This window comes from Aspergillus lucknowensis (assembly GCF_044049455.1).
Source record: "Aspergillus lucknowensis strain CBS 449.75 chromosome Unknown BJX67scaffold_5, whole genome shotgun sequence".
Taxonomy (NCBI): Eukaryota; Fungi; Ascomycota; class Eurotiomycetes; order Eurotiales; family Aspergillaceae; genus Aspergillus; species Aspergillus lucknowensis.
Window position 1 is genome coordinate 534,022 of NW_027263549.1, and position 23,545 is coordinate 557,566.

The 23,545-nt window shown below is 52.2% G+C and overlaps 10 protein-coding genes across 10 annotated transcripts; 7 read left to right on the forward strand and 3 right to left on the reverse strand.

The window, feature by feature from the left end:
• The first annotated feature begins 72 nt into the window (after window positions 1–72).
• Window positions 73–1,655, forward strand: BJX67DRAFT_246574 (uncharacterized protein). The gene is made up of 6 exons (XM_071026204.1): window positions 73–347; window positions 403–546; window positions 610–838; window positions 901–981; window positions 1,037–1,096; window positions 1,187–1,655. Exons 2-6 carry the CDS (start codon window positions 486–488, stop codon window positions 1,500–1,502), a joined length of 747 nt encoding a protein of 248 aa, XP_070889735.1. The 5' UTR covers window positions 73–347; window positions 403–485; the 3' UTR covers window positions 1,503–1,655.
• A 649-nt stretch (window positions 1,656–2,304) lies between these two features.
• On the forward strand, window positions 2,305–3,913 carry BJX67DRAFT_344516 (uncharacterized protein). Its single transcript, XM_071028268.1, has one exon. The coding sequence runs from the start codon at window positions 3,004–3,006 to the stop codon at window positions 3,649–3,651; it is 648 nt and encodes a 215-aa protein (XP_070889736.1). The 5' UTR covers window positions 2,305–3,003; the 3' UTR covers window positions 3,652–3,913.
• A 126-nt stretch (window positions 3,914–4,039) lies between these two features.
• On the reverse strand, window positions 4,040–5,768 carry BJX67DRAFT_344517 (uncharacterized protein). The gene is made up of 2 exons (XM_071028269.1): window positions 5,394–5,768; window positions 4,040–5,316 (listed from the first exon to the last, which is right to left on the reverse strand). The coding sequence occupies exon 2, from the start codon at window positions 4,974–4,976 to the stop codon at window positions 4,443–4,445; it is 534 nt and encodes a 177-aa protein (XP_070889737.1). The 5' UTR covers window positions 4,977–5,316; window positions 5,394–5,768; the 3' UTR covers window positions 4,040–4,442.
• A 198-nt stretch (window positions 5,769–5,966) lies between these two features.
• BJX67DRAFT_344518 (uncharacterized protein) lies at window positions 5,967–9,246 on the forward strand. The gene has a single exon (XM_071028270.1). The coding sequence runs from the start codon at window positions 6,365–6,367 to the stop codon at window positions 9,161–9,163; it is 2,799 nt and encodes a 932-aa protein (XP_070889738.1). The 5' UTR covers window positions 5,967–6,364; the 3' UTR covers window positions 9,164–9,246.
• Window positions 9,247–9,409: 163 nt separating this feature from the next.
• Window positions 9,410–12,994, forward strand: BJX67DRAFT_344519 (uncharacterized protein). Its single transcript, XM_071028271.1, has 3 exons — window positions 9,410–10,211; window positions 10,281–12,110; window positions 12,189–12,994. Exons 1-3 carry the CDS (start codon window positions 9,849–9,851, stop codon window positions 12,669–12,671), a joined length of 2,676 nt encoding a protein of 891 aa, XP_070889739.1. The 5' UTR covers window positions 9,410–9,848; the 3' UTR covers window positions 12,672–12,994.
• BJX67DRAFT_344523 (mRNA splicing protein SMD1) lies at window positions 12,984–14,323 on the forward strand. Its single transcript, XM_071028272.1, has 3 exons — window positions 12,984–13,252; window positions 13,343–13,392; window positions 13,462–14,323. Exons 1-3 carry the CDS (start codon window positions 13,239–13,241, stop codon window positions 13,764–13,766), a joined length of 369 nt encoding a protein of 122 aa, XP_070889740.1. The 5' UTR covers window positions 12,984–13,238; the 3' UTR covers window positions 13,767–14,323.
• A 6-nt stretch (window positions 14,324–14,329) lies between these two features.
• On the reverse strand, window positions 14,330–15,283 carry BJX67DRAFT_246716 (S-adenosylmethionine-dependent methyltransferase). The gene has a single exon (XM_071026206.1). It carries the CDS (start codon window positions 15,197–15,199, stop codon window positions 14,372–14,374), a length of 828 nt encoding a protein of 275 aa, XP_070889741.1. The 5' UTR covers window positions 15,200–15,283; the 3' UTR covers window positions 14,330–14,371.
• A 173-nt stretch (window positions 15,284–15,456) lies between these two features.
• On the forward strand, window positions 15,457–16,025 carry BJX67DRAFT_378085 (succinate dehydrogenase assembly factor 3; the record flags this gene model as incomplete). Its single annotated transcript, XM_071032275.1, has 3 exons — window positions 15,457–15,675; window positions 15,748–15,847; window positions 15,955–16,025. 3 exons carry the CDS (start codon window positions 15,457–15,459, stop codon window positions 16,023–16,025), a joined length of 390 nt encoding a protein of 129 aa, XP_070889742.1.
• Window positions 16,026–16,312: 287 nt separating this feature from the next.
• BJX67DRAFT_246719 (GNAT family N-acetyltransferase) lies at window positions 16,313–17,312 on the forward strand. Its single transcript, XM_071026207.1, has 3 exons — window positions 16,313–16,799; window positions 16,855–16,964; window positions 17,028–17,312. Exons 1-3 carry the CDS (start codon window positions 16,400–16,402, stop codon window positions 17,214–17,216), a joined length of 699 nt encoding a protein of 232 aa, XP_070889743.1. The 5' UTR covers window positions 16,313–16,399; the 3' UTR covers window positions 17,217–17,312.
• Window positions 17,313–17,407: 95 nt separating this feature from the next.
• On the reverse strand, window positions 17,408–22,990 carry BJX67DRAFT_370162 (KAR9 family protein; the record flags this gene model as incomplete). The annotated part of the gene is made up of 9 exons (XM_071030881.1): window positions 17,408–17,451; window positions 17,506–17,560; window positions 17,591–17,777; window positions 17,808–17,858; window positions 17,892–18,170; window positions 18,201–18,421; window positions 18,452–20,497; window positions 21,490–22,925; window positions 22,960–22,990. The coding sequence occupies 9 exons, from the start codon at window positions 22,988–22,990 to the stop codon at window positions 17,408–17,410; spliced, it is 4,350 nt and encodes a 1,449-aa protein (XP_070889744.1).
• Between the last annotated feature and the right edge of the window lie 555 nt (window positions 22,991–23,545).

The following is a 23,545-nucleotide window of genomic DNA, read 5'->3' on the forward strand; positions in this document are numbered from 1 at the left end:
CCGAACGGCCTGTGTGTTGCGAGGAACTAACAGGCGCCGTCCCTCAGAGCAACAATTCCCCATTAGTTCAAGCTCTCGTCGCCTGAATCCTTTATACTCACCTTCGAGTCACCGGAGGATTGAAGTGCTTAGTCTTCTCGCCTTCAAATACTGTCTTGAGCCTCTCAAGTTCGGGCACGGAGTCAAGCATATCGAGTCTGGGATCTCGAACGCGTCTGAACGGAGCGAGTACCCATTCTCGTCGGAACCCTTCAGTCCGAGTGAGAGAGTACCCTTGACGGCCGAAACCTCCCTTTCTGCGCTCGCTTAAGGCAGGGTATTAACCGGCACATAATAACAAGCTGACGGTATGTCGTCATCAGAGTTAGCGAGTAATGAGGCCAGGAGCACTAATATTCCCAGAATAACTGGCATCAAGTCCTTTGGAACTCCTGGAAGGAAATATTCTCTGCGCGCGCAGTGGATTCCGACACGGACTGCATTAGATGCCCAAGCGCTGCTTGAATAACATTGAATATTTGCAAAAAATGGCACATAATTCTCCTAGTATGGTTGAATGCAGGCTCTCCATGACTCGTTATCTTGAGTTTCCAGCCTGACCCGGCACAGATTACGGCTGGCAGCACCGATCGCCGCAGCCTCTTCACCCATCCTCGATGGCCATGGATCAGCAAGCATTCTCGCAATCCCACGGCCTGCCTTCGCATCCCGGATACCCAGCCGGGTACCCCCCACACCACTCGGCCTCATCGAATTACTATCAGCCAGGACCCCCATCATCGCAGTATCTCTATTCACAGCAGACAGGTACATCGCAGAGCCGCCACCATCCTAGAAGGTACACACATTAACTGCTCACTCTCTCGGGATGTTCGTTTCGTTGACGAGTAGTTTTGGCAGTGCCTCCATACCCTACTCGTTCCCCAGTAGTTCGGTTGCCACAAGCTCGCCGCCGATTTCTGAGCACATGTTCGCCTCGTCGTGAGTCCGAATCGAATTGGTATCAAAGAGAAGGCACTAACGCAAGGCGTATCAGTCAGCCGTCATATATCGTCAATCAGTCAGAATACTACTTAGCTCAGGGCTCTTCAGTGGCGTGAGTGCTGTCATGGGTTCGCGCCCTTTGTTGAATGTGCACTGATATCTTTGGCTGGACCAGCTCAAACGCCGGGTCGATAGCCGCTAGCCCTCAGCCACAGCCATTGATGTCCTCTGGAACAGTCTACTCATCACCCGATTCAACACCAGCATCTACAGACCCGGAGCAACAGGTCCGAGTAATCAGTTTTCGACCAAAGCCGCAATGTTGGGATCACGGATGCAATGGTCGCGAATTTTCAACTTTCAGCAATCTTCTACGCCACCAAAGAGAGAAATCGGGCGTTGTGGCCAAGGCGGAGTGCCCTAGCTGTGGTGCTGTTTTCACGCGAACCACCGCCAGGAACATTCACGTTGCTCAAGGCAAATGCAAGGGACTTGTGAGAGATTCATCCAATCGCTAGCATACAGGAGGTCTATGATTAGAGGGAATTTTTGCAGATGAGGCTCCCATATCTTGAAGGATCCTGAAGGATCCATCTGCCGGATAAACGCAACTCAAATTTGACATTCGACACCCTTCAATCTGAGCCACCCAGCACTTGCGGAGCTTTAGCTCGCTAATTTCCAGGCCAGTTGCACATATGCGATAAAGCCACCCTCCCTAGACGCGAGCATCAGGGATCTTCGCACACATCGACATGAACGGCACTCTATATTCATATGGGACTAATAAGGCGCAGGATCGGTTATCGGTGTTTGGAGGGAATCAACATTTGAAATAGAATTTGAGCAAAGTCCTTGCAGGCTTAGTAGCAAAGCTAGCTTTTGACCAGATATTAATATTTGCATATTGCCTGAAAGCCGCAGTTGCCGCCGCGGGGACTATCCACTCTCGTGCCATTTGAAGCGAGTGTTGGTTTTGGAACGATGGCCTCGGGCCGACTATTTGGTGTAGGGCTTGCCTCGACAGGGCCCATAACACTATGCACTGAACTCTTTGAATATTTGCGCTGTTTTTGTATGGTAAACTTTTCGGCGCTTTGTTCCTCGTCAGAATGTGGTGAGGCAGTGGCTAATGCCTAGAGTAGTCGACCTTTGAAGGTAAACCAGCGATGTGATAGGGTCTAAAGTACTGAGATACTGAGAACCACTCCATACAAGTTGGTATCCTTCTGAGGGCTCTCACCTCGCTCACGTGATCTCGGCTTATAGATATATATATCCATGCAGGAAAAAAAAAATCATCCTTCACATCCAGTCAACGTCAAGATTTGTCGCTCGCTCACATTGGCGAAGCCCGATTGCACAGACCACCTTTTACAGTATTCATTTTTGCCGTGATGAAACCCCAAGACAGATTCTTCTCCGAGGGCCAAACCTACTTCGCCCCGAGAGAGAACCCTAAGACTGAAACTCATTGCAACGTCTGGGATTGGGATCGACTGCGGATGATGAAGGTCAAAGGCACCGCCAGGCTATTTCCGCCCGAAAAGGACGTAGAGGTCCCGATTTTGGCGCAATTGGCAGATTACCTGTCCCGCCGGCAGTTCGCGCAAGAACAGTAGACGATGATGGGTTCCTTGCTGGAGTCTCGACAGGGCTGGCACTGCACGACAACACAATCAACACGCTGACCAGTTCTGCGTGCATACTGTAGCCAATAAGCAACAAAAACCTGTATACATGGTAGAGTTCAAAGCGCCACACAAGGTGACTATTCCTAATTTAGTCGCTGGTCTTTACGAGATAGATCTGGCCCAAGATATTATTAATCAGGAAGGCAACTTGCTTGAGTTTCATGCCACGAGCCTTATCGCTACTATGATCACTTAGATATTCTCTTACATGATCAACAGTGGTGTTCAATACAGGTACATCTGCACTAGGGAGGCCTTTGTTTTCCTTTATATTCCTCTGGATCCCACGGTTGTCTAATATTTCTTGTGCGTTCCAAATCAAGACATGCAGGCAGATAACCTTAATAAGTACTGTCTCCACCGGACTGCAGTTAGTCAGGTGCTTGTATGTATCCTTCAGGCGCTGGCCGCCGAAGCACCGTCTCAAGAATGGCATGATAGGGCACAAGAGAAGCTTTTAACTTGGGAGGTTAAATACATGGACATCTTGCAGGATATTCCCAAAGCTACTTATAAAGAGTTGCCTGCCTCTAATTATTGGCCCTCAAACTGGAAACCATATCTAAAAGACCACAACACACGCTCTAGAGAGCAGTGTCAACCAGACTTATCTACGCCAAAGCCTTCGTCGAGTGAAGGCAGTGGCAGTGACAAGGAATCACCTTCACCTTCCACCATGGTAGTCGTGCGCAGTCGCTCGAGTCGTGGCCGGGGCAACAATCATCAACCAATTGGCGGACGCGAGGGGACACAGTCAGGCCGGGACTCTCGAAAGAACCGGCTGACTACACGACCGTACTGTACCATGGCCTGCATCCAAGGAATAATTAACCAAGATCCTCTAGATAAAGGATGCCCTAACTTGCAAGATTACTTGCAATATTCCAGTGGTCAGAGGCATTTGATCTCGTACGGAACCAAAACAAGGGATTTGAGCCCCTTCATGTCTGTGGCAGCATGGGCTACCTTGTGAAAGCAACCCAGTGGGTTGCGCAATATATTATAGGATGACCTAAGTGGCCGCTTGGTTGTTATTAACTTGGAGGAAGTGAAATGGGTGAAGCGGCCTCGAGCCCTTGAACCGACTTCTGGAAATACACGCCATATTCATCATACCCGGGCGGAGAAAAGCAGGAAAAGATTCCTGTCCAGTTCAGCCCCTGTCTGCACATGATGGTCCACTGACATATGGACTGACTGTGTTAGCTGACTTGTTGGGTCTGCGCTGTCAGGTCATGGAATGGATACGATTCAAACCTGCACCTGCGTATGGCAAGACGTGCAGAAGGAGGTCTCGTGAACCGCTGTACATCATACTCGCGCCACCCGTAACAAAGAGAGAGTACTGTCCATTCGGTCACATCGCGTGGCCAGAAGCGATTACCAAGGTTGGACGAAACAAGTGGCGCCCACAAGTATGTCAATCATGTCCCTGGAGGCGCGAATTCCGCAGGAATCGCGAATGTGCGCTCTACCTTGAAACGACGGGCCAGTCTCACGACAACCACGGAACAGCAAAGAAACAACTACTTTGGACAGAGCCAGGAGACGTAAAGTGTCCCCAATATAGCTGTGCTGGACGAGGGTGTACGAGTGCAGGACAAGCCTATACTCTTCATACTACTTATGCTTTTGTCCATATAAAGCACAACGACCTAAGAAACATCTGCTAGACCCGATCTAAATCGAGACGAGCACCGCGGAAAAGGGAATTAGGGCATTACATCGAGTCAGCCACGAGGTCAGAAAGCTAAAACACGGGTTTCAAGACTGGTCACCCATTTGTTCAAATTTGAGCAGGCTTGCTCTGGTTGTCACCGCTTCAGAAGTGAAAGTCGCCAAGCCGAGTGGCCAAGACCGGTTGTTTGAATGAGCAGAGAGGAAATCAGAGGCCTTACTTGCCACCGCATCGGTACTCCGGGCCTGCCAGTGAATGGTAGGTACGCTCTCCTGGTTGATGGAACTGGCATCTTTGACCCACTCTTGGACTTCCTTCTTGCTTATCTCCACAGAGAGTCTGCCATCCGTCAGCAGTACATTGACAACGTCGTCGAACTTCCTGCAACAGGCTATTGTACTTCTGCAGTTGTACAGAAGATACAAAGAAAATGGTGTAGCTTGAAGGATTTGCTTTGGCTGCATGCTCATTAGTAAAAGTAACACAACCAAAACAAAGTAGGGGAACCAAATATTTGCAAAGTTGCCTGTTTCTTGGCTGCACAGAAGAATAAATCCACGCCCTAGGGAACACCCAGACCACCACCACCGTTCACCAACGAGTTTATGCTCAGGAAGCATATTCGTGTTTTGTTCGTGGTTACTTTGGGAAGAGATCCAGTACCACAAATGACATTCGTGGCTCGGTATTTCGCAGTTTGACCGGGATGTCCAGCCCTCTTCTGTCTGCTGAAGTCCTCGACGTACTCCAGACAGAGCATTATGTCCGCAAATTAAGATTTGAGACAGCGTGTCTCGCCCTCGGCCTGGAGCGCCTCTACATACCTCCAAATTGCATGACCCTTTCCGCTAGTGGATGTATTGTAGTTTGGATGGATCAATTGATGGAGACACAGAATCCGGTCAATTTCCGTATCTTAGTATACTTCTCCGTAAAGACTGCCAAATCAGACCGTAGAACCTGGTTGGCTTTTCTTTCAGTTTCGTCCTTTTGGTCTGGCAAAAGGTTGGATAGGAGAGAATTCCAAGAGAACCGACCTTCCCGAGGTCCCACCGATCTTTATCCAGGTTGGGAATGCTGGCTGGACGCTGTTTGACTCACTTTGCTAGGAAGTCGAGGCCTGCGATTCCTGGTTGGAAGAGTCTCCTGGGATTGAACTGTTGATGAAAGCCTCCTTTTACGGACTATATTCCGGCTCGCACCCTCCGAACAAGTTTGAGGTCTAGCTACCTTTCCATTTGTCGGCAGAGCATGCTGTTTGTCGCTTTCAAGTCGGCAGAGGGGTCTTGACAAGGTGGCCGAATGGTCCAGATTACCTTTCGCACGTGACCCTGGGGTACGGGATATCCAAGATAACTGGTTCTGGATTTAGCTATCGGTTATATAAAAGGGAGAGGAAATCGAAAAATAAGAAGAAGAGTTTATAAGGAAGTAGATTTAACTAGTATCTTAGATGTTTGGTAGACATGCTACTATGTTAAGTCTAATACTTGATAATGCAAATCTGATACATTAATGCCTCGTTTATGCTATATGGTCACATGATAAAATATCGCGTCACAACACGGCCTGCAGCCCAAGATCACCTGACCCAGTTGCTTCATGAATCTGAAAGCCACGCCAAAAGAGACATCCATCAGAATTCAACATCGACTCGGATGACTCACGTTCAAAATGTCGACTCTCTATTGATCGTCGTGTCTCGCTCTCGGGTGTACGTCAATTTGCTTTGAATGTTTTGCTCCAATACCAATCTCGCGACCTTACACGCAATCTCGCCTCTCAACTGTCGCCCTCTCCGTACCGTTTGGTCAAGATGACCCTCTTATTTGGAAAACACAGCATATGCGAAGATCTCAAAACCTGCTGGCACACCTCTCGATTACGACTCTGCGTATCCAAAGGTGTTCGAATATTTGCCTGATTTGTCATTACCCTGTAATTACTTGCGAATCATCTTATCGCAACGCCTTTCAGTTTGCTGGAACGTGGTCTTGCGTAATAAAAGATGGCGTCCGTCTTTACATACGACCCTGATCCGCCTAGGGTCTCTTCGCCATGGTCAACCTCAGGGTCTTCGACCCCGCAGGTGGCCGTGGCTAGCCATCGAAACACAGCCATCCGCGCCCGCTCCAGCACCAACTTGGACAATACAGGTCACGATTTCCTATCCGACTATGGCATTTCTAAGTTGGAGCCTGAGCCACAAGAAGGTCCCACTGAGTATAAACTTCATCTTCTCTTGCGCCCTCGGCAACCATATACTGCAATGTCCACGGGTCATCTCGTGGGTGGGTTATATCATGCCCGCACAAGCTTGTCCACCTCTGGCCCCTCAGCATCCTCGGCCGAAGAGTCGAGTCTAAGGTCACCGCAAGGCCGCTCGATGGAAAGCCGCCAACAGCGCCTGCAGCAATTGACCACCCAACTGCTGTGGCGTTTGCAGCAATCTTCGCCCTTTCATTCTTCGACAACCGCCAATCTTGTCCTTCCCGTTCTGCCAGAAGCAACCCCCAAGTTGGGCGCTACCCAAAAGCCAATGCGACTACTTCCTGGTCTTGAAGAAAGTCAAGGTGCCTTGTACGAGATTGGAGTTGCCGATGATGGGACATTTGTTGGGCTCATCAATGACGAATTGGAAGAGAGCTTAACCAACCTCCAGGCCATGGCCGCAAGCTTGGGCTGTAAGGTAGAAGTCCTTCGCAGAGTTGTCGTTGGCAACTGTGAATGGGTGGAAGACCTGGGATCCGAGAAGGCGAACGTGGGTCAGGTACACGCCGAGAACTTATGGGTTGCAGAAGCTCTGGTGAGCCCCGACTGGGACTATTACCGTGCAGAATCACCCAGGGCCGAAGTTCTTGAGGATACGTCGGCTGCGGACTCCGCACTGAATTCCAGGCCAGAAGGATCATCCTCCACTACGGATCAGATTCGAATATCCATAGCGGGGCCAAATACGGTTGGAAAATCTTCGCTTCTCGGTACATTGACCTCATCTGTCCTGGACAATGGCCGAGGCACAAGCAGATTGGGACTGCTAAAGCATAGACATGAAATATCGTCTGGTGTTACCAGCTCCGTCGCTCACGAACTTATCGGGTACGCCGCGGACACTCCGTTGATAGACAGTGTTGATATCGTCAACTACGCTTCCGGAAATATTGCAGCATGGGATGATATCCATGCCGCTTCAGAAGGCGGTCGTCTAGCCTTCGTTTCTGATCTGCCTGGTTCTGTGCGGTTCCTGAAGTCTACCTTACGAGGACTTATCAGCTGGGCGCCTCATTATGTTCTCCTGTGTCTTCCTTCCACTTGCGAGGAAGAAGTATCCTCCGGACTTGGCGCTGACACTCCTGACCAGCCCCTGGACCTAAATCTTGCGTTGTCCTACCTAGAACTATGCATCAAATTGGAAATCCCGGTCATTGTTGTCATAACCAAGATGGACCTTGCGTCTCGGGCTGGGCTGAGGAATAACCTCGCCAAAGTGTTATCCGCTCTAAAGCTATCCGGGAGAATGCCAGTGGTGCTTCCTGTTCAATCCACCCCCTCCGGGAAAGGCGTGGGCCTACAACGCATCAGGTCGGCTGATGCAGAGGAGGTGAAGAAGCTCATATCAACAACCGATAACTGGGCTACCACAGTTCCAATCGTACTAAGCAGTGCCGTTGACGGCTCCGGTATAGGCAAGCTGCATGCCCTGTTACGATTCCTCCCTATTCCCTCTAGGCCCCCTCTCAGAGCCATCAGCCTACCCAAGCCGTTGTCTTGCCCTCAACACCTATCAAAGCTTTTCGACGTTGATGAAGTCTTCGCGATTCCTCCCTCCAAAGTTTACTCAGAACAGCACCAGCAGAGTCATGGCGTGGTCCTCTGTGGTCTCGTCCGTTACGGTTCCGTCTCCGTTGGAGATGAGCTAGTCATCGGACCTGTTATCTCCAACGCAGAGTTGGATAATGGTGACAGCTCCGCCCCAGGGAATAACCTCACAACCCAAAGGCTCCGGCCGGCCCGGCGCCTAGACCACACCTTGCAAAGCGGCTCGTACCGCAGCCGACCACCGTCAGGGGACTTCTCGAGCTCTTTCCCCCATGGCTCATTTCCCGGCAGGTCCTCTTCCTCCGCTCACGTGCATTGGCAACGCGTCCGTGTTGTTAGCGTCCGAAATCTTCGGCTCCCTATTCAGAAATTGACCGAGGACCAAGTGGGCACGATCGGAATCGAGCCTTTGAGCAGTACCTTCGGCGAGCAACCCCCTCGCCTCGGGAAGATCCGAAAGGGTGCTATACTAGTCGATCCGTCGATAACCGCGCCTTCGGTGTGTGGTCCTCTGTCGTCCTTTGTAGGCTTCGTGGCGAGCTTTCCTTCCAGCGAATTCTCATCCGCCCTATCTCCGCCAGTTCTGTTAGGCGGAAACGCGATCGTCTACATCGCAAATGTCCGGACAACCGTAAAGCTGACATGCATAGCCTTGTCGGAAGACGAAATAATCTCCTCCCCGCCATCGCCGACCGAGCCGGAATTCTTCAGTTTCGACGCAGACTCGCCAGGCTATCAGGCCGTCGAAAAGCCCGGCGCGAGCAGCGCTGTCAGTTCCTCCGATAGCGCGGCACGAGACACCATCGATATTACATTTCAATTTGTTACATCGGTCGAATGGGTTGAACTGGGGTCGAAGGTGCTTCTTATGCCTGGGGCATCGACTGCGCTAGCTTCCGCAGAGGGGTCTAGTTCGCCATCTGGCTTGGAAGGCTTTATTGGTCGTGTCCGCGAGATACGCTATGCTGAAGAGAGTGGGAATATGTGATGTTATATCTGATGTATTCTGTCCATTCCTGTTGAGCTTTGTTTGCATTTCACATCCAATATTACTTGTCTTCGCGCCCTCCGCGCTATGACCAATATCAGTAGTCTCCTGTGATTCCCGCAGGCTTTGTAAAGTTCAATGATGGCACGTGCGCAATGGGCCGGGGCCAAGGCCCACCATGCTACGGAGGAGACTCTGGAGAAGCCCCGCCGTGACAGCTGCGGGCTTGGAGTTCCTGCACAGCAACTCACCACCAGATATCACTGTCCCGCAGTTTCCTCAAGGTCAGCGTTTCTGCGAGTCATGAAAAGGCTTGCGTCATGCTAAAATTCCCTCTCCCTCTGTATCAAATGAGCAATTACACGGATATTCAGTCGACAGATGCAATAGGAAGGCTTGGCCGCCTTCAGTTTGCAGCGTGTGATTGGTAGCGAGCTGCCAGGCAGTTTACTGCCAGCCTTCCCAAGGCCCGCCTTGCAACCTTCCATCTTATCGAACTGCCCACTGCTCATCTGTTCTGGATCCAGCTTCGTCCAGCCCCCTGACATCGCCGACGTTCACAGTCATCCACAGACACCAAGGAGCAGGCTCCCCTTTGTTCCCACCAGCTAGCCTGGTCGTCACCGCAAGCTCTCCTCTCCTATGCTCCGCATCTCCCACCCTGAGGCAGTTCTCTCCCGCCGCCATGGCCGATTTCAGCTGCGCTTACCCGGATTCCGGGGCCATATCTGATCTAGACCAGCTCTGCGATGAAGAGGACCTTGCTTCCACCATAAGCACTCTATCAGGGGGGGAAGAGCCTAATGGAGAGACGCGCGACTCTTTTGAGCAAGACGTTGTCGCGTCAAAGCTGCAGGTTCGACACGAACGTACTGTACCAATCGTGATATCACCACCAAGGAATAGCGATGACACTGAGAATAAAGCCCTTGGTGCGCATCCAACAAGCTGCTGCACTTCACCTGATGAAGAGCCCAAGACGATGTCAAAGCAGCCTCTGAATCTTCTTGATCTGCCTGTAGATCTCCTGCAAGAGATTATCAAAGAGGTATACACCCTTATGAACCGTACGATTATTTGGAATCCCTGAACTAATCGTGTATTCTGTACCCTCCAGGTTACACATACAAATGATCTAACAGCTTTAGCCCTTACCTGCTCCGCACTACATTCCCTCGCAATCCCTCAAATGTATTCTCGATTCGATATTGTCTGGCCGGACGCCTTTCCACAGTCAGATCATCCTGCTGGGGTGGATGCTCTTTCATACGGTCTAGCGACATTGGTCATGGGAGAGGATATATTTCGTGAAGTACCCCCACATTATTCTAGAAGTCCTTGCGCCCACTGTAGGTGCAATGGTGCCGAATCAGGCGTACAGATCACGTCAGACAGCAAGCGACGAGCTCGTCGGGGAAACTATTTCGCACAATATACACGCAAGTTCTCAGTTGGAAACGGTCCACCGGACTGGGTCCAAGAATACTCAGTGACCAAAGAGACGGGTAAAATGCTTGGGACGCTCGTTGCTTTGGCCGTGGCTCGGATGATAAACTTGGAAACCTTCGTTTGGGACATGCCAACAGGCGTCGTGCGGGACGTGTGGATTGCACTGGCATCGCTTGCAGACCGACCAGGACATGAGTGCCGTCTGGAAAATGTTTGGATACGGTGGCACGATAATTCTGACAACACGAACCGCCCTCCCCCAGGAGCTACCACCTCGTCTTCATTGACTCTTCCTGAGACCCAAAACATGCTGCTCTCGCCCACTATTGGCCTGTCGCTCTTCCGAAGATACAGGCACGTAGAGTATCCATCGTTGTCAATACTACCCCCGCTGAAAAACCTGAGTGTCCTTGATATAGATGAGCCGTCATATCTTGAAGAAATGGCTGTGCTTATCAAACGCTCGCGGGACCGGCTAAAGGAGCTACGTATTGGTATTTCATCGAAGGTCTATCAGATCGATTGGCTGAAGCCACAGAGCAGTTCACAGCCAGCACCATCAGAGGTTTCTACCAGTACATCTGGGTGGCCGAAGGCTGGTGGGGTTCTTGGGGCAGTCCTTGGCTGGCCCAGCCACCATGCCCGTGAGCCTCCGTCAACACACCAAGAGTCTGCTCAAGGTGAAGACGGCGAGGAGCCTGTCGAGACCACCCCTCAAGTGGAGACTCTGACCCCCAGTAGCATCATCGACCCCTCATCTCCCCAGATGCATAACGTGGTGGATGCGCAAAATCTCCCTGAAGCTGAAAGCCTCCCCTGCTCTGACCCTCATGAACCTCAATTGCCCGACTCTAAAGGTCCAAGAGAGGCCTCTAAAAGGTCTCCAAGATCATCTTATACGGCCACATCCGAATCTGGTCGCCAGTTGCTGAAACTGGAGGTCCTCGAACTGGAACGCGTATCTATATCTGCGCCCGCCTTAACAGATACGATTGACTGGACCCGGGTTACCACGCTCACTATCCTTCGCTGCGAAGGACACGAGAAACTTTGGAGAGCTCTTCGTCGCCGGTTTGCCCCTACAGGGCCTCGTTCTGGAGCGCGACAGGGCAAAAAGGAGGGGCTTGGACAGGACAAGAGTTCTGAATACCCCCTGAGGATCAAGCACATTCATACAGATGCCGTCTCGCCATACTTATTACTGTTCGTCAAAGACACTCTTCGTCCCGATACCCTCGAGACTGTTTTCCTTCATGGGGCTCCCTTGCATGACTCTGCCGTGCACGTTGAAGCGATTTATCGCAACATCATACGCAGTCATCGGTCGAGTCTAAGAAAATTGTTGGTGGATAGCACCGAGCGAGCTCCAGGGGGTGCCGAAATAGGATCTACTCGATGGCGAAAATGGATGTTCACGCGCGAGATGATTACCTTCATGACAAGCGGAAGAATGCCTAAGCTGAATGAATTGTCTATGACTCTTGATTCTAAAGATTGGGTATGCCCCCAACTGAGCCTAACCATTTCTTCCACCACTGTGACCAGGCCTCTAGTTCTCTACTGACAACGTAACCAGCACTACTTCCTGCAGAGACTTCCCTATATCCCTCATCTCCGCGCGCTCCATATCCCTCACCTTGTCCGACCGATTCACCTTGATCTGAAAGAGCTCGCGCTGCAAGTCCTCGATATTGTGACTCTCCGGCCCGAGATCAATCTCAGCTATTTTGGCATCCAAAGTAAATGCTACGAAATCCTGGAAGGCAAGGGCAAGGAATATGATCTTACAGAGGCAGACGATGTTCATAGCGAGGGACTCGTACCAGGAGCGGAGAATTGGGCCGGATCCGATACGAATGACGAAGATTCGGATGAAGACGATGACGGGAGTACGATGGATTTGCACTCCGACGTCTCCTCAGACGATCATCGATCGCTAGACGACGATGATGGTTCCGACTACGATTACGGACGCCCGCGCGTATCCTTCCGTTTGAGGGAAATTCTTTTTTACGACGACAAGATTGCTATTTTCAAAGCTCGGCATGGCGTTTTGTGATTTCGGTTGTTCTGTACAGGTGCTAGGGGGGCGTTTACCAGATTTGATACGCCTTTCTTGTTAGCAACAAGATACCATGGAGCGATTTGCAAATAACTTGACTGAGACAGTTTGGCTGATAGGGTTCCAAAGCAGTTTCATATACATCTGACCCCTAAGTTCTATTCCCTAAAAATGTTAATGATCCCTGGCCTTCGAAGGTACCGGTAGCATAGACCATTCAACATCAATGAAGACTGAACAAGCGAGGAGCCCCGACCCCAAAAGCATTGCGCTTTGTCTCAAGTAGTACCTGTGTCAAATGGGAGCATAGTAACTGCTCATATACTGAGTTGAATGGTCAAAGCGCACTGAGGCGCAATGGGAGGGATTGCGGTCGGAGGTTTCCACGTGACTTGGCGGTAAGTCGAACCGTGAATGTGGAAATGTTGGAGCTCCAAGATCAACTTCAGTCGATCACCCAGTGCACCATCTTGGACGGCGGGCTCTTGACCACTCCGCTCGTAATTTCCATTGCAATTTTCGCCAATCACCCACCTCCCATTGACCTCGCAAATCACCAGCACCATGAAGCTTGTGCGGTGAGTAAAATCGAATCGCGAATCGCACCGTCTAGCTTCGCCAAAAGCTCTTCCTTCCCTGCAATACACAAACTAACTCCCAGCGAACAGGTTCTTAATGAAATGTGCCAATGAAACGGTGACTATTGAGCTGAAAAATGGTGCGTCTAACCTCCTTTCCTCTCCCACTCTTCCCATCACCAGTACCGTTCCCAACTAACACAATCTAGGCACAATCCTCCACGGCACCGTCACCTCCGTCTCCCCACAAATGAACACCTCACTGCGCACTGTTAAAATGACACCCAAGGGCCGGGACCCGATCTCCCTCGACACGATCAACATCCGCGGCTCGACGATCCGTTACTATATCCTGCCTGATAGCCTGCCGCTAGACACGCTGCTTATCGACGACACACCCAAGCCCAAGAATAAGGCGCGGAAGGAGGCCGACCGTGGCGGACGAGGTGGTGGAAGGGGTCGCGGGGGTCCGAGGGGGAGAGGACGAGGCCGGGGTCGGGGTCGTGGATTCTAGGTTGCTGCGTGCCTGCGAGCTTGCGTGCGCGGGTATGATGTGCGGCTATTTCGGATTCGGGTTTTTTTCCTGGATGCGGAGTTTGATTTGTTCCTATATGTGCCGGTTCTTCTTCATTTGTTCCCGCTTTTCGTCTCGGTTCGATGGGTTGTGCGTGCGGCTTTTCCTATGTGGGTGGGATTGAGAGCTTTGAGCTTAATCGGGCCGATTTTTCAGAACCGCATTTCTCGTCCTTCGACGGTTACGGTTAGGATTGGAATAGAAGGGCATTTGGGGTTCACCGCATCATCGTCTGCTGAGCCTCTTAGGGAAACAGAGCACGGAAAGTAAGGGGTCGGCTGCTCATGGTATGGGCGAGAACACCGAGCTGTTTCGAGAATGGAATGGTGAAGTGACAGCTAAAGGACTTTTCTAATGCTTGACATTGACACCGAAGATCCGGGACCGCTAGTTCAAGGAGGCTGCGGGCGAGATGTTCGGCCGGTCTATCATATCAATCTTCACAATGTCGAATAGAACTAATATAAAAGAGAGCTCTATGCATCATCTCATCGTATTCTCGTCATAGTCGTACAATCAATGTCTAGTCTACAGTCTATCGAACCTCACTCCCTCCAAATCCTCACAATGACCAATTTCTCCCACCCGGCCTGCATCCCGCTTCTCCCCACTGTTTCAGCCCTCCACCCCTCCCCCCACCCTCTTATCCTCGCCTTGACCTCCTCCGGCCGATTCTGCGCACAGAGCAACACATATGCGACCCCCCGGATCGGATCCAGAGACTCGGGAATAGCATCCAGAAACCTATCCGTAATCTCCATACCATCTCGCCCACCGGCATACGTAAGGGAGAGATAGTACGAGTCTCGCTCGAACTTGTCGCTTTTCGACAACTCCGCAATAGTAACAGACCCTAGCGGAGACGTAGCCGCAGCCGCGGGCGGCAAACCTGGTACATCGTCCGTGGGCACATACGGCGGGTTGAAGAGGAGCACGTCCACAGTCCCCGGACGAAGCGGGGTCGCAAGATCCCCCGTGACAGTGGCCAAGCACACCGATTTCGGTTCATCTCCTTCCCCGGTACGCGAGACGGATTCTGTGGGTTCTTCTTCTTGTTGTTGTCTATCTTCCACCGCACGCGTGACGGTCTCCCGTGTTGCTGTGCATGCGTCACTGTTCACGTCTGTCGCGAGGGCGAGCACGTCGCGGCGGCCGAGGATGAGGGTCGAGTTTGCTGTTAGGAAAGCGAGGACGACGCCGGAGCCGCAGCCGACTTCGAGGAGGAGGGGGGAGGGGGAGGGGGTTGTGAAGCGCGAGCGGAGCCATGTGGATTCGGAGGAGGAGGAGAGGGTGTCGAGGAAGAGGTAGGAGTCTTCGGAGGGTTCGTAGATTGTGTCGTAGGAGACGTGGGAGGTGTCTGGCGTGGGGATCATCTTAGACTCAAATTTGGAGGTTGAAGAGAAGAAGGGGAGGGAGAATGTAAAGAAGTAAGTGAAGACAATGTGATCCTAACCGTCTGTCAGTCTAAACAATCGAAATAAATTCGACGATGCGGAGAGAATCGCAGGACGAATATTTCTCCGCTCACCTCCAACCGCGGCTCATCTATCTCCAATTCTACCTCCCCAACTTCCAGCTCCTCCCCAGATCAACAAATCCAGTCTTGCAATTCCGCAAAATTCAAGACAAGATGAGGATCTCCACGCGCCTCCTCTACGCAACCCCCGCAGCCATCGGCTCCGCCTCAAGCCTAAGCGAAGCCCTCGCCCTCCTCCCGCCAATCCCGCTATACCGACGTATTCTGCGCGTGCACCGCAAGAAGCTCGACCCAGAAATGCGCATTCTCGGCGACTCATATGTCAAGAGTGAATTCCGGGCACATCGGAGTACGGACAATCCGTTACATATTGTACGTGGTGCGATTGATTCCATCCCCCCGCCTGTTGGAGCGTTCTGCTAACTAACTGGGTGACTTGGACAGATCGGGTTCCTTACGGAGTGGCAGCTATATGCGCAGAAACTCGAAGGGGATGCATGGATTGGGGAGAAACTGGATAAGGGGAAGTTGGATAAGATGAGTGGTGAGCTTGTTCTCCCCCTTCGCCCCAGTGTCCCCCTCCGCGCGGTGTTCGCTTGCAGTGTTTGCCTTGCGATGGCCGGCTAATTTTAATTATGCGGGATACGGTAGACCAGCAACTCGGTCAACTATACGAATTGATGCAGACGATTAAGAAGAAGGATGGGGAGGGTGATGAGTAGGCTCGACTCCCCACGCCCGAGGCGGCTGGCTGGAGGGAGGAGCTGGGGATGTGGAGGGTTTGGAGGAATTTGTGATATCCCAAGATGTTATACTCAAGCGCGTGTTGATTTTGGCGTTGAGATTGGCTTTCAAAATGTACACTAGATTTCCTGTATACGCGAGGCGCGAGGCATGGAAGGTTGGAGGATTCGACGTGGATTGCCGGAGAATATCCGAAACGAACCACACATGTGGAGAAGCGAGATACGAGTATTTATATATAATGATAATTCTCGAAACGGCGCCCTATACTTGACAAGCCTGATTCCCCCTCTTGAGCTCTAAAAAAAATAACCAAAATCTTCATTCAACCCTCAGACTACAAACACCCAAAATGCCAGCAATCCTCGAAGACCCCTTCACAAACCCCCCCGCTCCTCCCTCACTCCCGTCCCAAAAATCCCCTTCAGACCTCTCAACACCCATAAAAACAACCCTCAAATCCGGATCCCCCGTAACATTGTACCCCATCACAACGGGACCCTCGTCCCTCCCGCACTCCCTCCTGCGGTTCCTGCATGCCGAGTTCTCAGCGGAGATTGAGCGCGGATGCACGTACCCAATGGAAGAGCCAATGGAGTTTGCGCGGTTTGGGGAGTACTGGTTTGGGTTGTTTGGCGTTGTGGCTGTTCTTGATTCTCCTGACGGTGAGGAGGAGGGTCGTGGGCTTAGCGAGGATAGGGACTGGGAGAGAGAATGTCTGGGGACGTTTTATGTGAAGCCTAACTATCCTGGTATATCCTCCCCCCAGCCCTCGTCTTCGGCGTTATTGCTCACCTCACGAAATAGGGCGCTGTTCGCACGTCTGCAACGCGGGGTTCCTGACGACAGGGGCAGCCAGGAATCAGGGGGTCGGCGTAGTCATGGGCAGGGCCTATTTGCATTTTGCACCGTTGCTGGTATGTTGTCCAGGTCTGTCCTTTCCTAGGTTTCCCTTGGAAGTTGTGGCTGACTAGTGGTAGGGATACAAGTACTCTGTATTCAACCTCGTTTTCGAGAACAATGTCGCCTCGGTGAAGATTTGGGAGAAGCTTGGGTTCAGCGTCATCGGGCGTGTGCCTGGGGCAGCGAGGCTCACGAATAGCGAAGAGTTGGTTGATGCGCTGATCATTGGGAAGGACCTGGTACCGAAGGATGCAGAGAAGCACTAGAGAAACGATGCGATAATAGTTACTCCGTACACCTAATATAATGTATACATTGCGCTAATCAGCACCCTGAGGTATCAGTACGAAAGGGGAATCATCGAAGCAATCTGGCGGCTCAAAAAAGGACCATAAGATAATACACAGATGAACATGGAAAATATGGCCAGAGATACTGAGGTAGGGTTACTGGAAGATCAGCCCCGCCATGGAGGTCGGTCTGCGAGCTTGCTCCGAGTAGCTGGGGTGTTGTCCTTGCGCGTCGAGTTCTTGGGCAAAGGAAGCAAGCTAATACGACGGCTACCTGAATGTCCAAGCGCTGTTCCAGGACGCGCAGCTCTCGTTGGGCTCTCCGGGTTCCGGTCTTTATCTTGTGAAACACTACGACTGAAGGACGCCCCCGCAAAACTTTGTCGGCTCCTGGGTGCATTGGACATGTTCTCCGCTCCGGTTGGACGTTTAAGCTTGCTGTAAGGGGGTGGGTCCAAGATAGATCGGCCGAATGCCGGCGATGCGGTGCCCCCGGGACTGCGGGAGGTTAGGCGGCTGGACACACGACTGACCGGTCTACCGATGCCTGGCGCAGGAGAGGCTGACAGGTCCCGGCGCGATGGGCTGGGGATTGTCGAAGAGGGTCGCGACGCGCGACTGGGCGCGGACGAGTTGCGAATTGACGGTGACAAAGATTTGTGCGTGTGTCCGACTTCGAGATCTTTGGTGTTCACACTACCATTCCATCGTGGGCGGTTGAGCATGGCTGGAGAGAGTGTCGGCCGTGAAGTCTTCCTTGTTGCCGGCGTCGGGGTAGTCAGGCCATTCGGCTTCGGAGACGGAGCCGTCAAGGTAGTTCTGGGAATGCTCGGTTTCCTTCCTGTCAGGGTAGAAGACGGCTGCGGAAGTCCTGAGAATCGACGGCTGGTCGAAGTCCGAGCGGCAGAGCTGACAGAACTACCACGCCTGCTAGAAGATCCCAAGGCTCCAGCTGTCGACTTATTTGCAGGAGTCATCACGATCGACGAAGCTGGTGAACTTCCTGGAGTGTCGACAACACTACCCGTGGCCGGGCTATCCATTGTAAGGGTGCTGGAGATGGAATCACGCATATTTTGAGTCAGGAAATGCTGAACGTCCTCCAGCGAAGAATCCATCACCTTGATGCTTGCTTTTAGGGCATCAATCTTATTGGTCATCCTTTCCAGAAGTCGCAGGATCTCTCCGTTCACAGTCAGCCTATCATTGACTCCCTTTCGGATGATTGAAATGACTCGTTCGATGGCAGGAATGTAGTGCTGGTTTTTAGCCTCGTAGCTCTCGACCCGCTTCGTTAACCCAGTGGGATTGTGCAGGTGCATTCCGGACTCAAGGCCCTCTTGCAGCTTCAAGATGCTTCTCTCAACGGATTCAAACATTCCCTGGGCCTGCGAACCTGCGTTTCGGAAGACGATTATCCATCGGTCTTCAATCAATTCTTTCTGCAGCGACTCAGCATCCGCTTGAACAGCCTTGTAGCGTTGTTCAAGCCGATCGCGGCGATCTTCCAATTCGGCACATGCAGAAGGGAAGGTATTTTCCGCGCGGGACTGGAACATAGACAGTCTCATTGGCAAGAAATCAAGTGAAGCGCGTAGAGGTTGAAGCCGGGCGAAAAGACCAATGAGTTCCGCGTGGTTCGTATCGTTCTGCGGAGGCTGGATCGTGGGAACTTCCATAGCAGGGGCTGCGGCATATAGGGACCCTACACTGGATCGCTTTTTCGAATGCATCAGTCCCGTAGATGGTGTCTCTTCCACAATGGTCTCCAGCTCGTTGATATCTAAACTCGTCCCGGTCGGCTCTTCGCTTGACAGATTAACGTGTCGCTTCTCCTCCATTTCGAAGATCAACCGATCCAGGTCATCAATCTCTTTGCCTACCTCTCCCAGGACGCTATTCCACAGCTCCTCCCATTCCATAGCCAACTCTACCTGCTCCTTAATGTTTCGAAGGCGCGACTTAATTTGGGCCCAGCTCCGCAGGATGGTATCCATCTGTGTAACAATCGTCTCCAAGCTTTCGGTGCTGACATTCGCGATGTCATCGCGCAGTTGGACCTCTTCGATGGCTTTCACGTAGACGTTCACCAGGCTCTCAAACTTTGTGATCGCCTTGTCCACGCCATCGAGGCCATCTCTCCCACCGGCCGCAGCCCATTCCACTTCATCCTCGGCATCTAATCCACTGAGGACATCTGATGCCTTTCTAATCCATATCTGAATCTGTTCAGCGGCACTATTCAGCGCTTTCACTGCATTCGGGGCGTTGGATATCGAGGAGATGCTGGCTGCAAGGGAAGAGGGTTGTGGAAGGGTGATGGACGTAAGCTGGGAAATCTGGTTGCTGAAGGAGGCTCGGGAGAAGGAGTAGATGGACTCTGTGCGCTGCAGGCCCCTGGGATTGAAGTACGACTGTGTTTGTGATGACGCGCTTGACGGAGGAGGAGGGGAGTCCTTGGGAGGTGGAGCGGGGGCGTTGTTTGCTTCGAGCTGGCGGGTGCTCTGGATGTACTTTTCGAAATCTGTCGGGCCTTCTGCTTTATCTTCCACGTTAGAATTACTTGCTTCGGGGCCCAGCGGTGCTGGGGCTGACTCAACAACAGACATGGCTGTTGGCGTATCTTCCACCTCGTCTTTCTGTGTATTGTCACTGTCGGGTGGCGGTGGTGAGACACCCTGTTCCGACCCAAGGTTTGAGTCTGTTACGGGGTACGGCTCAGGTACGTCTGGTGCTAATTGTTGCTGCTCTCGTTGCTGCTTCTGAGATTTGCTGATTAACTGTATTCCATTCCACACGCGACCTTTCTTCTCAACTTTAACGGAGAGATTCTGGTGCAGACTGTCCAACTCCTTCAGGTGCTCCTCAGGAATCCGACCGACTGCCCCGTAGTTGCGAGAGGGACTTGTTGTTTTAGCACTGCCGTCCAGTAGTTTCACGCGGGCAGCGAGACCGGGCGACAGGCGACGGAGGATGGACGGACGGATGAGCGATCTATCAGACTGGTCGTCGTCGTATTCGTCTTCGTGGGCACTGTTACTCCCGAGGCTTCGAATGCTTCGTAGCGATGATTTTGATTTAATCCGCCGGGGTGCGGGAGGATCATCTGCGGAGGAGACCGACAGCGAGGGTGTCGGCGGCGGAGGAGAAACTTGCGACGTGGACGTGTCTGGAGGAAGATCCGAGGGGCGAGCGCTGGCAGGTGTGGCAGTGGACGCGGTGAAGATAGCACGCATGGGTACGTCCACACAGCCGCCCTAACCCGGATAAAGTGATGGGCGAGAGAGCTGGGAACTGAGAACTGGATTTTGAGAGGCAAGAAAGAGGGGAGACGAGGGGGGTGAAGAATGTTTTCGTTGGGCGAAGTATGTCTGGCAGTGCCCTGCCCCCTTTGGATGTCGCTTTGGGTCGCAGTGAGACTGGGGAGTGGTGGGGGGCGATGAGAAGATGAGCTGTTCTTTTCATTCAGGATCTCAGGCTACATGGTACTCAGTCAGTCTCTGGTGATTGTTCCTCTGCAGTTGTCCAGAAGCTGAAGAAATAAGTCACCACTGGAAGAAGCGACTGAAGGGAAGTCACAGAGCAAAAGAGAGCCATTTTCTTCCCTTTTTAATTACAATTTCCCTTGCTTTTCCTCACTTCGCCTGCTGATCGCTGCCCACCACAGGCCCCGAACTTCAATAGTGACTCCCTGAAGGCCCCGATTAAGGGGACGTCGCCTTATCTCCCTTTCTTCGCTTGCTCCTTCGCAACTTATGCCTCTTCATCTCCTGCCCTTTTCCTCTCCCTTGGGGTTATTTGTGTAGTCCGGAAGTGCGTTCCTGAGACCGTGGAACCGAGCATTCCTGACCCACGGAACCTCCCTGGCTTCTCTGCCATGAGAAATGCGTCAGGAACTGTAGGGGAAAAATAATACGTTCAATGGGAAAAAGAAGAGGATGATTCTAAGCTGGCCAATCATTGAGAAGTGTATGCAGTATATACAAGTGTGCATAGGGACGAACACCAGAGTCTAACAACCCGTCATCGACGAGTAAGGGGTATCAAAGTACAGACAGCGTCGGCCTGCACACAAATGGCATCCAGAATCAAAATAATACGTGGTCCCAACAGTCAGGTCTCAAAATCCTTCCACCTTCCATCTAAGACATCGCCAAAAAACAAAGACAAGACAGGCGGAGAGTGGCAGTCATGTAGAGCTGACGAGCAGTCCGTCAATACTCGCAGCGGTCGCTCGTCTCCTCAATACCCGCAGGTCTTGCGACAGTTCTTCACGGACAGCTTTACACCAGGCCAGTATGGCTCGATCGAATTGGTGCCACGCCTCGTCGCTGCTCCCATAGACTACACCCATGACATCCATCTCCAGCTTCGTCTCCCACCGTAGCTCGGCAGCTTTCATCCAATACCGTATGTTGTCGGCACGTCGATATGGCTTGGCAACGTCCTCATGGAAAGACTTGACCTCGCCAAAAGGGCGCTTGGATTTCTTCACTCCCTGGTTATGGATCCGTATGAGCTCGCGACCATCACGGAGTCGCTCAAGCATTGCGGATGGTAGGGAGCCATTCTCGGGAGCTGTCCACGCTGGCAGCGGTGAATCCGGCCCCATCAGACTGGCTAGAAATGCTTCTTCCCGCTGTCGTTCCCGACCTGTCCAGTCTCCATCAATCCACACCCATCCCGCCCGCTCCTTGACTTCAGCCTCTTCCAGTTGGGCCTCCTTGGACAACATGTCGCGCACATTAGACATCCAGCCTTGAACAGCAGACCGCTCATCCTCACGTAGCCCGCCAGCAAAGTTGCGTGCCGGACATCGCTTCAGAACTTCGAGTACATTGAACAGCTCCTGTCTGATTTCGCGTTCGCTTTTGATGGACGCCAGTCGCTCTGGATACTCGTGAGTGGTGTAGTATATCTTTGCCGCACGAATCGCAAGAGTGACGACGTCCAGAATACGCATGCCCTGGATTTCATCCCAAGTCTTGCGAGCTGTAGCCAGATCCTCCTGATGCTGTGGCTCATCCTCCGAGCCGGGGTTTGCGTCTGGTGAGAGGTCAATCCGTGGAGGAAGTGTTTCGGAAGAAGGCTGATCTTGGGATATTGAGTCGATCTCTCTTTGTGCTTTCCATATCGCATTCAGGAGATCCCTTCGCAGCTGCAGTAAATCCGGAGGTGGTGGAATATAGTGCGTCTTGATGCGGTATGTGCTCACAGTCGGAGGAAGCATGACCTCGCCCTCATCGAACGCATCATCCCCCATTTCGGGATTATCCATCTCCGTCGGACTCAGAGACAGGTCGTCAGTGAATCTGGCATTTGGGGTGAGGAGCAGTCGTGGAGCATCGTCGTCACTGCCGTCCTTCTTCTTGTATTCCCCAGTACGGCCGCCTTTGCCGTCTAATAATCCCGTCCGAGCGAAATAGTATTGCAGATGTGCGATACTTCCCAGGCTCATCACGCTTTCCCTATTCTTTGCCGACGCGGCGAACTCCGCTCCCTGAGGGCGGATATAACCCCGTCTCCGTGTGGAGACCGAGACAGAGGATCTCGCATCGCCGGAGACAGCGGAGGACGTCGATAGTGAGGAAACCGTAGAAAACGTACGATCCGGAGACGGACAGGACGAAATCGCGGGAGTCGGTGAGACTGAAGGAGAGGGCGAGGAGGCTCGGACAGGAGGGGCTGTTGGATCAAACACGGCTGGATCCTCCATTACCACGTCGATCAGACACGGTGTCTTGGTTCATACAAGAACTGCAGCAGATGCGTGTCAAGCTTGTTCAATCTGGATTGGGGGTGAGGTGTCGCGACACGGAGACGGGAAGAAACGACAGTTGTCACTGGGAGGAGTCACGCTTGACAAGAGTAAAAATAGGGACGAATCCTCGGGAGAGGAAGAACGAAATTGGTGATCGTGACCGATCTGCAGGCGTGATCAAACTTGAGACGTTCGAAAGGGGCTTCTTGGGCTTCTTTTTCCGCACTAAAAGGAGAAGCGGGTCGACGTTTCAATAGTCGCGGACTCTGCCCTTCAACGTCGCCAACATGATCATCACGGCTGCCAAAACCATCTAAGAATGACAGATGCGCAGGGAGATTTCTCGGGAACATCCAACTGGTGGCAGTTCAGCTGATATTTGCTTCTTCGCCTTCTTTTTGTTCCTCAGGTGTGGCAACCCCTGACGACAGAGAATGTGTCGCTCGAATCCGCGCCCTGCAAGTACGAAGGAGTACGTCCTGCAAACTGCAGTGTCTCCAATTCGACCTTGGCCAACGGAAGGCAGCAGACGCCAAATGGTCAT

What these genes read in the sequence shown, in the direction of transcription:
- BJX67DRAFT_246574 (XM_071026204.1), top strand. Translation starts at nt 486, where the DNA reads ATGCCCAAGCGCTGCTTGAATAACATTGAATATTTGCAAAAAATGGCA. An exon ending in AATGGCACATAATTCTCCTA is followed by an intron (nt 547 to 609) that starts GTATGGTTGAAT and finishes GACCCGGCACAG; the next exon opens with ATTACGGCTGGCAGCACCGA. An exon ending in GAGCACATGTTCGCCTCGTC is followed by an intron (nt 982 to 1,036) that starts GTGAGTCCGAAT and finishes AAGGCGTATCAG; the next exon opens with TCAGCCGTCATATATCGTCA.
- BJX67DRAFT_344516 (XM_071028268.1), top strand. Translation starts at nt 3,004, where the DNA reads ATGCAGGCAGATAACCTTAATAAGTACTGTCTCCACCGGACTGCAGTT.
- BJX67DRAFT_344517 (XM_071028269.1), bottom strand. Translation starts at nt 4,976, where the DNA reads ATGCTTCCTGAGCATAAACTCGTTGGTGAACGGTGGTGGTGGTCTGGG.
- BJX67DRAFT_344518 (XM_071028270.1), top strand. Translation starts at nt 6,365, where the DNA reads ATGGCGTCCGTCTTTACATACGACCCTGATCCGCCTAGGGTCTCTTCG.
- BJX67DRAFT_344519 (XM_071028271.1), top strand. Translation starts at nt 9,849, where the DNA reads ATGGCCGATTTCAGCTGCGCTTACCCGGATTCCGGGGCCATATCTGAT. An exon ending in TGCAAGAGATTATCAAAGAG is followed by an intron (nt 10,212 to 10,280) that starts GTATACACCCTT and finishes TGTACCCTCCAG; the next exon opens with GTTACACATACAAATGATCT. An exon ending in CTCTTGATTCTAAAGATTGG is followed by an intron (nt 12,111 to 12,188) that starts GTATGCCCCCAA and finishes CAACGTAACCAG; the next exon opens with CACTACTTCCTGCAGAGACT.
- BJX67DRAFT_344523 (XM_071028272.1), top strand. An exon ending in GACTATTGAGCTGAAAAATG is followed by an intron (nt 13,393 to 13,461) that starts GTGCGTCTAACC and finishes AACACAATCTAG; the next exon opens with GCACAATCCTCCACGGCACC.
- BJX67DRAFT_246716 (XM_071026206.1), bottom strand. Translation starts at nt 15,199, where the DNA reads ATGATCCCCACGCCAGACACCTCCCACGTCTCCTACGACACAATCTAC.
- BJX67DRAFT_246719 (XM_071026207.1), top strand. Translation starts at nt 16,400, where the DNA reads ATGCCAGCAATCCTCGAAGACCCCTTCACAAACCCCCCCGCTCCTCCC. An exon ending in TGTGAAGCCTAACTATCCTG is followed by an intron (nt 16,800 to 16,854) that starts GTATATCCTCCC and finishes CTCACGAAATAG; the next exon opens with GGCGCTGTTCGCACGTCTGC. An exon ending in TGCATTTTGCACCGTTGCTG is followed by an intron (nt 16,965 to 17,027) that starts GTATGTTGTCCA and finishes GACTAGTGGTAG; the next exon opens with GGATACAAGTACTCTGTATT.